Source organism: Neolamprologus brichardi, chromosome 6, assembly GCF_056152115.1.
Source record: "Neolamprologus brichardi isolate AB-2024 chromosome 6, ASM5615211v1, whole genome shotgun sequence".
Lineage (NCBI taxonomy): Eukaryota > Metazoa > Chordata > Actinopteri > Cichliformes > Cichlidae > Neolamprologus > Neolamprologus brichardi.
Genome location: NC_142109.1, coordinates 27,486,418 through 27,501,721, shown reverse-complemented (window position 1 = coordinate 27,501,721; position 15,304 = coordinate 27,486,418). Strand labels below are relative to the sequence as shown.

At 39.7% G+C, this 15,304-nt stretch overlaps 2 protein-coding genes across 2 annotated transcripts; one reads left to right on the top strand and one right to left on the bottom strand.

The window, feature by feature from the left end:
* Positions 1-2,311: 2,311 nt before the first annotated feature.
* On the top strand, positions 2,312-9,110 carry pi4k2a (phosphatidylinositol 4-kinase type 2 alpha). Its single transcript, XM_006790734.2, has 9 exons — positions 2,312-2,799; positions 4,609-4,809; positions 4,898-5,029; positions 5,425-5,578; positions 5,725-5,774; positions 7,004-7,103; positions 7,343-7,476; positions 7,595-7,654; positions 7,783-9,110. The coding sequence occupies exons 1-9, from the start codon at positions 2,461-2,463 to the stop codon at positions 7,942-7,944; spliced, it is 1,332 nt and encodes a 443-aa protein (XP_006790797.1). The 5' UTR covers positions 2,312-2,460; the 3' UTR covers positions 7,945-9,110.
* Positions 9,111-11,126: 2,016 nt separating this feature from the next.
* On the bottom strand, positions 11,127-13,941 carry avpi1 (arginine vasopressin induced 1). Its single transcript, XM_035907726.2, has 3 exons — positions 13,857-13,941; positions 12,553-12,999; positions 11,127-11,644 (listed from the first exon to the last, which is right to left on the bottom strand). Exons 2-3 carry the CDS (start codon positions 12,912-12,914, stop codon positions 11,443-11,445), a joined length of 564 nt encoding a protein of 187 aa, XP_035763619.2. The 5' UTR covers positions 12,915-12,999; positions 13,857-13,941; the 3' UTR covers positions 11,127-11,442.
* Positions 13,942-15,304: the final 1,363 nt, after the last annotated feature.

Below are 15,304 nucleotides of genomic sequence, written 5' to 3'. Positions count from 1 at the left end.
TCTCAGAAACAGTTTATAACTTCCCTTCAACTCATTTATGTCACCTAAAAGGTAAACCTGTTTCTCCATCACCTGTTCAGCTCTGATGATTCAGTAAGGACATCTCCTGGTTTCATCTTCATGTTTCCCTCTCACCAGATAACCAAACCGACATCATGACCAGCAGCTTTTTTGCAGCTGTGGCTCCAGCAAACATCAGCTGATACTAGAAATTAATATTAAATCAATTCTAACAACAGCTGATCAAGCTTAAAAGTGCTGCTGTTGTTTAGCGCGACATCGGCTGGTTTCCTCTTTCTGGCGCAAAGTGGGCGATAAACAAACAAGAGAGCCGATCAGCTGATCATTGATCAGTTTTCATGATTAAAGTAGAAACGGGAGAGGGAGGGGGAGAATGAAAGAAGAAGAGGCAGCTGTGCAGCAAAGACACAGAATAACTCCAGCTTTGTGCCTTTTTCATTGTAGCTGAATTACGGGACAAACTGTTCCTTTTCGCCTCAATAAGAAATGCGTAATATTTTCTCTGAATACCAGACGGGACGATTGGCAACTCTAATAACTTATGAACAAAATAAAGTTCAACATCATTAACTTCATAGCACCCTGTGTATAGAAACTCCGTCATGCTAGCTAGTACACAGTACGGAAAAAGTCAGAATAACGAAAATAAACTCCACCTAAACTTGGTTTATATCTGACACAGATAGACTGCAGGTCATAACTTCTTACCTGAAGTTCAGTTCACACTTGGACCGGCGGCCGCCTCGGGTCTCTTTTCCTCCTGCGTCCCCTTTCCCTCATTCACCTGCTGCCTCCACCACTTGCTAATGTTACTGAATCTGTGGAAGCTCCGCGATAGCCACACGAAGTAACGAGTAACGACCCTATCTAAATCCCAGTAACGACTAACGCGTTCCTGATTTTGGCATAATAACTAGTTACCGTGCTCGTTACCACAATAATAACGTAGTTACTGTAACGCGTTACTTAATAACGCGTTAGTCCCAACACTGGTCATCTCCCATCAGGAGTTGAAGACTTCTAATTTATGTTTCACAGATTTTCCTGTAGACTATCCGTCTCAGTGAATACCATCTGAGCTTGCACATTACATCGTGCTATATGCTGTTGGATAGTCTCCAGGGCACCTTTGCACAGGCTATAACTTGGGTCTTCTTGGCTGTGGTAGACTCCTGCTTCCATGGATCTTGGTTCTGATGATGGCATGATCAGACCCTCTGTGCTGTCCTTTAAGCCACTGGTAGGATTTCATGATGTTACCAACTTCCTCTATCTGTCCATGGTACATCCCACAAAGAGGTTGGTCATCCATGATAGTTCCTCATCACCATTTATCATCAGCTGCCTAAGGCATTCTGATGTTATATGACATGCCTCAACAAGGACTGAGAACACTCCCACACACATGTTCTCAGTATAGATATGATGGCTAACCAACCAGACAGAGTAGCGGTGGCACAGTGATAAATGTAGCTATACAAAAGGAATCCCAGATCTTAGTCCAGGAAGGTACAATCCTAGGAAAAGCAAAGATAGCTGAATCCTTAATTGCAAGAGGTTGCCACAGCAAATGGAACTGTATATTCTCATTTGATCAGATTTTTCCTCCGGATGCCCTGCCATCGGGTCTTCTGTGTGTTAGGTGAAGATGTTAACGAACTCTAGACAAACAAGACAGTAAATCATACATGTGCATGATAGTATAAAATAAAAAGAATTAAGAATAAATTGTTTAAAAATAGTTTTAAAAATTCTATAGAGTCTAGTTTTGTTATATTTCAGTATCTTGAACTGTGACAAATTGCCTGATTGTTAAATGTTTCTTTTACATTAAAAAATATCACCAGAAATCATTAGAAATGACACGTCCAATTCCAACTTTCCATGATTCAACTTCAGTTTCCATAATTATATTATGACACTGATTTATCTAATTCTCTTAATTAAATTGAAAGCGCTTTCATGCAGTACTTGAATCTAAATATAAGTCCTTCTTTTTTTATCAGCCTGGCAGAATTGACCGACATCTACAAGTAAAACTGTTATAACCCAGTCTGATAACATCCTAAAAAGGCCCCGTGATAAAAAAAACACAGAACATGTTTATCAAAGGCTTTTTTGTGGGGTTAATTGATTGGGTTAACTTTTCTCTCACGTGCTTTCCGTGGGCGGAACTGTTCTGTCCAATCACTGCAACAGATTAGCTTGCTGAAGTGGCTATTTGCACGCTGATTGGTTACAGATCAAAACACTTCACGGGTCCCGCCTCTTCCCGGAAGCTGATGGTCATCTGATTTTTTCCCCTTTTTTTCTTGTTCCTTGTTAGCGAGCGTCAGTGCTAGCTAACGAAACATCGATTCCACTTTCTTTTCGGTCTTCTATTTCCTCTCTGCATCCATCATTAGGAGTTAAAGGAACTTCTCGTCTACTTCCCAAGTCATGGACGAGACGAGTCCGCTTGTCTCTCCGCTCCGGGACTCGGGTGATTTCACCTACTGCCCCACGGAGCCCACCAGCCCCCGGGGCGCGTTTGGAAGCACGCCGGGCTCCGTGGTGCGCATCACGGCCGGCAGTCCGGGGCGCAATCGAGAGAGACAGCCGCTTCTGGATCGAGACCGTGGAAACACGCCACGGGAGGCGCACAGGAATGAATTCCCAGAAGATCCCGAGTTCAGGGAGATCATCCGAAAGGCCGAACGAGCTATAGAGGAGGGGATCTACCCCGAGAGGATCTATCAGGGTTCCAGTGGGAGCTATTTTGTCAAAGATTCACAGGGGGTAAGAAGACCTGCTAACTTAAATCTGCCTCTTAACTGACCGGTCATTTGAGGGATTTGTGAAACCCGAGAGGTTGTTGGTGTTGTCTGAAAACACCTAAGGGTGTTTTGAGAAGTGTCACTTGGTCCCGGGAAAGGCCTCGTGATGACTTTGCAGATACACTGTAAGTCTAGATAAACTAATTATCATCCAATCGATTAGCCAGACACTGAAGAGAATGGGAGGTTTGTATGAATAATACAATGCAACAGAGAAAGTTTAAATAAAACATAGCCCGAGATTCCATAAGAGGGGCTTTAGGGTTTTTTCCTTCCTTCTCAGCTCAGGTTTTCTTCTCAGATATTTATTTTGCCTAAGTACTTTACCTCTATTTCACCTCCACTACCAATTTGTAATCACCTAATGTGCTGTGAGAGAAGGGAGAGGTGTCCACAGGAAACCCAGGCACAGTGACAACATGCGAACATGCAACCCCAGCTGAAGTTGGAACTTTGAATTGGTAACCAGTGCACCAAGTGTCCGTGCCAGTGTAGACTTAGTTCTGACTTAATTACTCATAATCACAGATGTCAGTGGTTCCAACACTAGGTCCAGTAATGCCAGCACTCTTTATGCACCAAATCAGTGAAAAAGAGGTTAATTAAAAAACACACACAGACACAACCCAAATGGACCTGGGGTATTCTTTTTATTTTACTGGCCACACTGATGGTGTTTTTTTAGCTTATGCATTGCACATCAGAGCACCCGAAATAAGACACACACTGCAGGCCGCTTCCAACAAATATATCTGTCTTCAACCAAAACTATGAATGTTAGATACCAATTGCAAAACTCCTTTAACAAATTACTTGCTTTCTTTTAAAATGCTTTCATCATCATTGTTACTGTAAGTGTGTTGACACATGTTCATTATCTACATTCCAGCTAGTGTAAGTAATCTGTTAGCGACTCTGTATCTGACCAGCTGTCCCGGTGACAGCAACACATATTCAAATAGCATACATGATTTTTAGGCTTCTTTTTTTTCAGATGTTACTCTAAAGTTTCATGATTGGAGCCAGCTTGAGCAGCTCACTGACACTTTCCTCCCAGTTTCTCCCTATTGTCAGTGTGTTAAGTTGTTTAAGAAAAGAGAAGTGTGCCTCAAGGCATCTGAGACGGATCCACACAACTGCATTTTCCGTCTAATCACACCAGCTTTATTGTGCTGCTTTCTTCGGCCTGTTAAGGCTGAATGTGTGAGGTTTTTATCCAGTGACCTACTGCTCCCAATCACCTCCACCTCTCCAGTTTCCTTAGTCACTACCGTGATTAGTAGTCATGTGCTTGCTCCCTGTGAGGATATAACTCTTCAGTGACGAAGGTTTATGTTGTAATTGCCGCATGAGATACACTATACGCACCATGTAATGTAACATGTGACTTCTATAAAGAATTATAACCACCATACCAAAAATCTGCCTTTTGCCTATCCTGTGAAACTGTCATCATGTGTAGCTTTTAAAAGAAGTTTAAAGGTTCTAGTTTCATTTCAGCCATAATATGGTTTCAGTATACAATTTCAGTTCATGTTGTTAATGGCTTTTATTATTTAAACTACAGGATAATTCTGCTTTCTATAATTCTTTATTCTGTGTTGGTGTCAGATTTAAAAAACAAAACAAAAAAAGAAACACATTGTCTTTGAATTTTACTGTTTGTCTCATACATATATTTAAACCTTCCCCTTTTTACTCTATCTTCTCTGCATGGACCACTTTATCTGCAATTTATTTTATTTTTCTTCCATTCTGTCTCCCTTTGCAGAAGATAATTGGTGTGTTCAAACCTAAAAATGAAGAGCCCTATGGGCAGCTGAATCCCAAGTGGACCAAGTGGCTCCAGAAACTGTGTTGTCCGTGCTGTTTTGGCCGTGACTGTTTGGTCCTGAACCAGGGCTACCTCTCCGAAGCTGGGGCCAGTCTGGTTGATCAGAAACTGGAGCTCAATATTGTTCCCAGGACCAAGGTATAAACTCTCAGGGCAGTGTCTTCACATTACAAAGGTCAGTTAAGAAAAAAAATTCCCTCTCTTTAATCAGAATTTCTACTTTTAGGTGGTGTATTTGGCAAGTGAAACATTCAACTATAGTGCCATAGACAGGGTCAAGTCTCGAGGAAAAAGGCTAGCTTTGGAGAAGGTGCCTAAAGTGGGCCAGCGCTTTCACAGGATTGGACTGCCACCCAAGGTAATCTGGTACATTGGTTTTATGCAAGTCATTTTATTCAGTTATTAATTTGTTTATTATTCTACAAATATTCTTAAATATATTCTTACATTTCTATGAAATGTTCAGTTTCTCTCATCAAGAGATTTAAGCTTGTTTCTCATGAAATGATCATGTTCATCGTGTTGTTTGTTATTGATTAGCTTATAAAATCAAATGCCGTTTTAGCTGTAGTGGACACAATATCTATGTTTGGTCATCAACCCACATAAATATAAAAAAAACCCTCCCAGGGATAAAATACCATTTTAGGTAATTTCAGATGAAGAGTTGTAGGCTTTTTAACTTTCTTGGGAAAATGATTTCGAAATCTATCAGAAAATCTCTAATTTGCAGTACTTTTTCTGCTTCAACAGGTCGGTTCTTTTCAGCTCTTTGTTGAGGGATACAAGGATGCAGATTTCTGGCTGCGAAGGTTTGAAGCAGAGCCTTTGCCCGAAAACACCAGCCGGCAGCTCCAGCTGCAGTTTGAGCGGCTCGTAGTCCTCGATTATATTATCAGGAATACAGGTACGTACTCACAACCGTAAGTAAACGAAGCAGAGTGAACTCATTTATCACTGTTGAAAACATTTATTGTGCTCATTGCAGAGCGTGTAGTGCTGTTTTGGTTAGGATTGGGTTTATCTGAATTTGAATATTTTTTTGCATCCCAGACCGGGGAAATGACAACTGGTTGCTGAAGTACGACTGTCCCATGGACCGGGTGAGAAACACACAGACGAAAGCCTAAGTGCAAATACATTTAGAGTTTTTTAATTTTCAGAAATGCTAATTAAAATATAACTGTCAGGAAAAGCACAGGTGGCGATTTACATTTTTTGTGTAGGCAAAACATGTTTCCCACACAAACATCAACCAACCAGCTGATCTGAGCATCTTTTTATTCTTTTTATAAAATAAAAGACAATAAACTACTGCTCAGTCTAAACTACAGTGAGGCTGAGAAAATGAATGTAGTAGAACAAGATGTGGTCTTAGTATTGTTTCATGTTGTAGCGTGCAGATGGAGAAAGGCAGATGTCTCTTAAAGTGCAGTTTGATTATTGCAGTTGGATGCTACAACATTGTTGTAGTCAGGCAGACTTGTTGCTAACCTAAAAACAATATTATTTTTTAACTGCAGTTTCATTATCTTAGTAAGGACACACAAATAACTACACATAACAGATTTTATGGAAATCTGTCTATATTTCATGTATCTGAAAGGAAATAAAAATTATCGATATTGATATAGATTACCGATATATCCGATTTTTAAATCACCAAAAATCAGTATCGGTATTAGCAGATGAGCTAGCGTTAGCTTACATTAGCAAGAAAAAAGACGTCTCGCTTTTGAGCAACAAAATCAAGTGAAGGTCCCTCAGTGAATCAACCCTGTTAGAATTAAATGAGAATCTGTTCATATATTTGCAATAAATAAATAAATCGTTAACATATGAAGAATGAGGGTGGCATGCTGTTGCCTCACAGTAATAAGGTCCTGGGTTCCAAACCATTAACCAGCTGTGGACCAGCCTGTTTATTGTCCCCGTGCCTGCTTTAATCTTCTTGGGTTCTCTGGCTACGGTCCAAAGATGTTTATGTCAGGTTAAGTGGTTATCCTGAATCGGCCGTAAGTGTTAATGCAACAGTCTGTGGTTGCCCCTCTCTTTTAGCCCTGCAATAGACTGCCGATGTATTCGGGCTGTACTTTGCCTTGTGCCCAGTGACAGCTGGAATAGGTTATAACCCATGTCTCAACAGTGAATTAGATAAGTGGATGAAAATGGATGGATACGTGAAAAATGCTAAACATTGCAATTTTAATATTGTTAATATTTTTTTTGTTATTGTTTTTGCTCATTCTGCATTGTGAAGGCCAAATGCTTTCTCCCGAAAAGGTCAGTAGTTAAATATGTATTTGTTATATTTATGTTTTTATCTGTCCAGGACACAGACTGGGTGGTAGTAAAGGATCCTATCATCAAGTTGGCAGCCATAGATAACGGCCTAGCATTCCCCCTGAAACACCCTGACTCCTGGAGAGCTTGTAAGCACCGTTTAAACCACTCATTGTTCAACTTAAGAACATTATTCTTCCCTTGAGAAAAAGAAAGAGCTTTTTATTTTTTCCTTTTTATAAGTGCGTACATTTTATATACATTGACTGTATCTTTGCTTGTTTCATTAGGTTTTAATTAATTTTCTATTCATTTTGATTTCACAAATAATTGCTGAGCTCTTTACAAGCAATATATTCAATTAGAATGTTTCCTTGTCCAATCACAGACCCCTTTTACTGGGCGTGGCTTCCCCAGGCCAAAGTTCCTTTCTCCCAGGAAATCAGAGAGATAGTGCTTCCTAAACTCAGTGACCCAAATTTCATCAAAGACCTAGAAGAGGACCTCTATGAACTCTTTAAGGCAAGTCATCATTAATTTTTGTGGCATAGACTGATGTAAGTGAGAGAAGTTTGAAGCGAAAACAAGGATGGAGAGGATGGCTATGGTATATACATGTTTTATCTACTGTGTCTCACAGAAAGATCCTGGTTTTGACAGAGGACAGTTTCACAGACAAGTAGCTGTTATGAGGGGACAGGTGAGTTGTCTTTTCTGAAATTGTCTGTCTAGACAGCAAAACCTAATGGTGAGGACAAAAAAGGGGAAATGATTCTTAATATATGTATGAGTTTAAGATGTGACAAACCTCTCAATTTGCATCCTAAGATCTTGAACCTGTGCCAAGCCCTGAAAGATGGTAAAACACCCCTCCAGTTGGTCCAGATGCCTCCAGTAATTGTTGAAACGGCCAGAGCTCCTCAGAGAGCAAACAGTGAGTCTTACACTCAGAGTTTCCAGAGCAGGAGACCCTTCTTCACCTGGTGGTAGAAAAGAAGCAGAAGAAGAGAAACAACAAGGAGCTGGAGCGAGAAAAGCAATGGAGAACATTAGTGTTTGGATGAAGGACACTGCAGAACCTGAGGGCACAGGTTTTAATTTTTTTTTTCCTTGAAATGGAATTAGTCCTCACATCTCCCATCCTTTCCTTATGGATAATTCAGTAGCAGAGTGTGAGTTGGTGAATGTTAAGAAGAGGCCAAAAGAGGAAGAATTTCATAACGTATCTTCCCTGTTTTACTTATGTGCCTTTTGTGGAGGTCAGCTTAAAAACTGATGATGTGATGAAGATTTTGTACCTTCTTGTGAAAGATTTCAGTGAGGTGGCTGTTCTGTTGGACTCCTGGGTGCACGCAATGTTTGTTCACACACACACGCACACTTGTCAGAAGCCTCTCATGTTGTTGTTTTTTTTAAGGAAAGTGTTGAAGTCCATGTTTTGTTCTGTTTGCTTTTTTCCATATCTCTCATCCTTCAATATCCACATGCATATTCCCTCCCACAAAGTTCAAAACCCTGGGTTGGTGAAATCAGTTGTGCCACTAAATCGACATTTTATTTTACTTTTATTTTTTAACAAATAAGAGAAGTGTTCATTGTGATCAAGTATGACAGATTCAGGAAACAGGCACTCAGTGGTGTGCATGCCTTTACACAATGAAAATCGACCATGTGAACTGGTTTCACATGGTTCCTCCTAAGATCAGGATCTGCAAGTCATCTTGGTTGATGTAGAAAAGCTGAGGTACTTTTGGTTTAAGAACTTAACTGTTTGTTAAGTTGAGGTAAGTGTGAGTTTGAGTGGCTCGTCTAATATGTCTACTCCCTCTGAGGACTTGAGTCTTCGGTGAAGAAAACAAAATTAGTGCATCTGCAACTAAACAAAGGGGAGTGGTGGTTGCTCGTCCATCAGCTCCTTTTGTTTTGGACTCTTGGTTTGAGTTGATTTTCTGTCTCCAAGGTGGACCTAAGTAAACGAAGAAATAACTTTCTGCTGTACTGAACTGACATGAAATGTAATGTGGCAATGCACTGTATAATTTGTATGTAATATTTAATGACAGATTATAATTAAAACAGATTCCATTAATACAGACGATTTGTGTGTTTGTGACTGTTGATTATAATTGATCTTATTACAATAGAAAAGAATAGAACAGCCCTTTATTGTCATTGTACATGTACAATCAAAAAATAAGAAGTGCAAGAATAATTTGCTCATGTTCAAGCAGAACTAAAGTTTGTTAGTTTTTCAAAACTATACTTTCAGTTTATGGCTTTTTTTTTTTTTAATGGATAGAAATTTTTTTTTATATCATGACTGAGTCATGAACAAATAATAAACTTTATTATTCTGTTGGATTTGCACTGAATTTTTTAACTGAACAACCTTTAACACCAGACTAGCACACTTTAATCTGACAACAGTTTGAGTATCGAGTTGCATGGAGAGGGAACCACAGGCAGCACTTTTGAAGTCTATTTTGCATTTTGGCCTTGTCTTTAAAATAGTTCCACCCTTAATTATAACTCAGTGCTATACTCAGTATCCTTTTCTGTTGACAGTTGATATAAAATCAGGACCACTTCACTGTTGAACTGCTTGTTAATGCAAATAACTAATTAGCCAATTGCATGCAAGCAACTCATTGTGCATGTAAACATGGAACAGATGAGCTGCTGAAGTCCAAACTGAGTATCAGAATGGGGGATAAAGGTTATTTTAAGTAATTTTGAACGTGGCAGGGTTGTTGGTGCAAGATTTTTTTTTTCCATACAATTATCTGGGTTTACAGAGCATGGCAGTAAGCGGCATTTCTCTGTGCGAAAATGCCTTGCTGGTGCCAGAGGTCAGAGGAGAATGGCCAGACTGCTGACTGCTGAATCTTGAAGCCGATGGGCTAGAGCAGCAGAAGACTGAACCACATGCCACTGCTTTAAAGAAGAGGAAACTGAGAGAGACAAGAGAAGATTGGAAAAGTATTGCCCGGTTTGATGAGTCGCTTTTTCTGATGCAACATTTGGATAGTGGGGTCAGAATTTGGTGACTCAAACTTGGTGGTGTGGGGGATCTTTTGGGGGATCAGCCTACCTGAGTAGTGGACCCATCTTCTGTTGGCTGCTTCCAGCAAGACAACATCCCATGTAATGAAGTTAAGATCATCTCAAACAGGTTTATTGAGCATGCCAATGAATTCACTGTACTCTAATATCCTCCATGGTCACCAGTTCTCCAACAAGCAACCTCTGCATTGCAGTTGAATGGAAAATTCACATTATGAATGTGCACGCAAAGCCACAGCAACTGTGTGATGCTATCATGTCAATACTGACCAAAATCTCTAAGGGATATTTCCAGCACCTTGTTGAATCTATTCCATGAAGAATTAAAGCAGTTCTGTAATCAGGTTCCAACCCTGGTGTGCATAGTAACCACCCTGTTACTTTCTTCAGCTTGTTGATTTATTCATTGTTTTCACTCACAGTTTTAATGATTTGGTTCATTCTCCTTTGTTCCCTTATTCTCTGGGTTAGCATTGCACTTGTTTGCAGAAAGGAGCACTGATAAACCCACAGTACACTCTCTCCACCACCCATCGACAAACACAATTAGCACCCAGCTGGTAAATATATTGGGGAATTTAGCAACTAAGATTTAGCAACCAGATACTTACCGTAGCTAGTGGTGGATACCACAATCACAGCAAAAAGATGGAGGATGTTGTATTTAAATTTACCAGATGGCTAGAACTAACTGTAAATTCATGCTAGTGTGTTGTAAATAGGCAACTTTACAATATGGTACCTTTTTTTCTGCTGCTGTGAATTGTTGAGTGAATTGTTTTATTATTTATATGTACACTTTAGACATGCAGTTTGTGGGGGTAGGTTAATTGATCAATCTAAATTGCCCATAGGTGTGAATGCAGGAGAGAATGTGAGTGTGAATGGTTGTCTGTCCCTGTGTGTTGGCCCTGTGACAGACTGGCGACCTGTCCAGGGTGTACCCCGCCTCTCGCCCTATGACAGCTGGGATAGGCTCCAGCGCCCCCCGCGACCCTGAAAAGGATACGCGGAAGCGAATGGATGGATGTACATTTCACTGCTAACTATTTCTTTTAAATTTATGATTGCTTTGATATTCTGTGACACATTGAAATATCCTATCCATATTAAAGTATTTCCCTCTGTTTATTCAAAAATATTTTACTCTGTGTATAAGAATTGTAGTGTACAGAACAGCCCATTAAAAACCACAACAACAACAATAAAACTGTTCATTCTAGCCTCTTTCCAACATGTCTCTTTGTGAGTAGACACACATTTGAATTTCCTATAATAGATTGTCCTTTTAATTTGCATGCAGGTTTACCACAGTTCATAAAGTTGTGCTAGTGTCTAACACGTATAGTGCATGATAGCAGAAGCGCGTACTTCTAAACAAAATCAGACGTCAGTTTTGTTGCATCTTCATCCAAAATCTAGTTTTTAACAGAGGATGCGATGAAGGTAACGTTCAGAGTCTCTGGCGTCCTCAAGCCTTGTCACCCCCAACCTCCATGATGAAGGTTTGAAGGGATTTTGACTATCTGAGATGTCTTCCTCAGTTGGCAACAGAAATTCTCCTGCACTTGGAGCTTTAGTGGTTTCTTCATCATCAGCACTAAAGTCAGATAATGGCTCCTTAATCCTGGAACAAACATAAATAACTCTTGGTTAGGCAGTTAAATAAACTGTCACAAAGACACATTATAATTTGAGGATCTGAACATTTCATTTGCTGTTTATATTCTAAAATTTGAATTCCTTTGCAGTTGGCCTGATGGTTTGATACTAATGTGTATGGTACTCTAAAGCAGAAAAATAGCCACAGACGAGCTATTATGAGAGAACAGCCATAAAGAAAATTTGTAGGTTGCCACATGGAAAAGAAGTTAAATTACAATGTAACAAGTAAAAACTTTGTTGACGATTACTTCTACTTTATGGTTGTAGAACAGAATAAAGTTACAATGTCTCTTTATTTCTCCAGAAATAAAAAAAAAAAGCCTTCCAGCAAGTGAAATGAATATGCCATTTGTAGCAAACAAAAAAGTGTCATAAATAAATTGTCACATTAGACATTTAGCATGAGAAAACAAGCTGAACTATACAGTCAAACAGAGTTTCACAACTTTAGCTCACAGCGTTGTCAAAGAAGTAACACTGAGTAATTCTGTTAATACCGCACCACTCTGTCGCCGACCTTCACCACGCTGTGAGACCCTATTATTACTCTAAGAACCCTTATTTCATCTCAGTGAGGAATGTAGAAACAGATGTATGACTGTGTGTGTGTGTGTGTGTGTGTGTGTGTGTGTGTGTGTGTGACAGAATGAAGGGGAACACACAGTCATGTGAGGTTAAAATGAGTTTGTTAGACACATGACAATTGTTTGCTGCATTTAGGCAGGAGCTTGTGTAACCCAAAGTTTAACTGGTGACAGTATTACTGATACGAGGGGGCAACAATTTTCTACGAATAAAATCTAAAATCATTATCTTCACACATCCTGTCTTTTCTTATTTTGTGTAGGAAAAGACAAAACAGACACATACCTGAGATATCCCAGTGCTCTGTTCCACTTGTGATCTTTCCGTCCCTCTACTCTGATTCCTGCTTTATTCCTTGCTCGGACTCTCAGTCCTACCAAGGCCTCGGCCAGCCCTGTTTCTTCCCCTTCTTTCTCATCCTTTTCTTCATTTGCTCCTGGCATATCGTCATCTATCCCCTGCCACACCAGCTTCGCCCGATGCTCAGCATTTCTCTCCCCTGACATTCTGAACAGCCTGTGTAGCTGATGCATGTTCAAGCCTGTAAAAATGTTAGAGCATCCAGACTTTCGGCTGCGTCGACTGGAAATGTTCCACTGCATAAGGAGACTTTCCTCACTGGAGCTGGATTCCAGGGAATCTGCCATGTCACACAGTTGGAGAATTTCTGGGTTGTTATATAAGGGCACGAGGATGATGATGTGAACCCAATGTACGGGCACTGCTGAGAGTCTGGAAGATAAGGTAAAAGAGAGAGAATTAAAAGGAGAGAGACTAACCTGGTCAAACTAAGGATAAGGATAAGGATAAAGAGATCACGACCACAAGCTTTTATCCAGCAGACAATTTCCATGACTGGAGCCAAAAAAACTATTTACCAACACCATCCTTTCCTGTCTGACAAACTCTTATCTCATTACTCATGGGTATTGAGCTAAGTACAGTATGTAGGGAGTTTGTTGGGCACATTACAACTTACACATTGTACAAACTCATGTACTTGCACACATCCATGTGAAAACACTTATGTGGGACTGCAAATAGCAAATTTCTCTTACCAGTATATTTTTTCAGTGACTTAACTGGGCCATAAAAAGTCTAATTTTCTAATTGTTTAATTGTATTAAGTAAAACCTGAAAAAGAAAAAATCTGAGGAGACGAAAACAACAGAATTTTGTATTTTTTTGCTAAATCATGACGACATGTGTTCAAGCCCCCTGTAGGCTTTCAAAAACATGCATGTGTATCTTTAAAAAAAACAAAAACAAAACACCACCTCATGTTTGAAGTGGGTGACTTCAGGTCTTTTTGCTGTTTCAGGAGAAACTGGTATTTTTAAGATTAGGCTAGCTTTTTGCTTTTTTGCTTTTGTTTTGGCTGATGAGAACTGATAAGGAAATTGGAAGTTTCATAGGCTATTAACAGCCTAATAGTTCTATGCGTCACATTGTTGTGTGACAGCCAGTCTCCATGTCATATCTAAAGCATCAAAAGCCTCAAATCTACATCAAATAATTCTCCATTATCATCTTGACAGTGTATCCCAAATATAACTGTAAACTACAAATGCAATAATAAGGGTGCTTACCTTCAGTCTGAGTGAGACAACTGTATGCACTAGGCCAGCAGACAGACAACCTGATTAATGAACCGGCATCCAAAGTGTAACCTTCACACCGGCTAATGCCCAGCTGACCCACTTCACAGGGGCGCGTCAGTGGCACGCGGTGTCGCAAGGGACGTAAAGGAATAATCAAAGAGTAGGCTAATCCATTAGTGACGTTAATGTTTGTGCGCTCACCTCACAGCAAGAGTCAGCCTGTAGCATTCAAAAAGAAAAACAATAACCAACAGAGCAAACATAAACCCCGCCACATGGATTTGTGCTTTTAATCTCGCACAAATCCATGTGGCGAGATTAAAAACGGGGTTATTTTGTCTTAAAATTCCAAATAGCCGTCTAATTAACCTTACAGGTATCTATGCATGAGAACTGAACATGAGTGCATTGCTTGAGCATGAGCTTCAGGATCTCCTGAAGAATATTGAATAGATCAAAATGGTCTGAGGCATCATAACTGTCTTATTTGATAAGTTTATTTCAAGCCTCTTTTATGCATTTCTCCCATTTCTTCCGTCAACGAAATTTCAGTGGTACTTCTATCTATACCTTCCGGTTATTAATGAGATTAATAAAGTGAAGTCGTTAATAAAACCCACGCAAAGCAATTTTACCTGTAAAAAAAGTGAGTGTGCCATTATTAACTCATTTTAGACAAGCTGAACTAAAGCTAATACCTCCTACGATTAAAAGCCACTGAAATTACTGCCGTTATTCAGTCTCTGTTCAGACGTTCAACATACCACGTGACCCATTGTTCCTACCATTCTGCAAGAAGCCTGGTGGAAAGGTAGCAATTAGCAATGGCTGGTTTAGAGGTAATGTAAAGTTTTTTATTCATATACTCTCATACGGCCCTGACTTTTTTTTTAATTTTTTTTATTTTATACCGTGTAGGAGGTTGATTGTAATTTAAATAAAACAGAAGTACATCAAACTGGATATGCTTTTAAACACTGATAAAAGGAAGTAATGTGACTGTGGAAGACCCAAACCCTGAATTTAGAGTTTAATGTGATCGTCAACAGGAAAAGGACAGATTTTAAAAGTTAACCATTTACTTAAGATCTCTTTAAAAACTCATAAAACGCCTGGTGGTTATTTCTCTTGCGTGTGACCAGCGTTTCCTTTCAAGACCAAACATGCGTGGGCTTTTTGCTGGATTAAAAGCTGGCCGGGTTCTTATACCCGGGTCAGGTATTCAATAAAGAGCAACTTACATCCATGGCAAACCGCCCAAAGATAAAATAGGCGCTGTCGTAAGTAGACGCTAATTCCATGTCTGAATATGTTACAAATTTTGACTGGTGGTAACTGAAGTAACATGTTGTTGTTCTGCAGCAATCTGCTTTTGTCTTGATGGTGATATCTCTGACCATCCTCGGGCCTTCTGGTTGGATTCTTTCCCGCCTAGA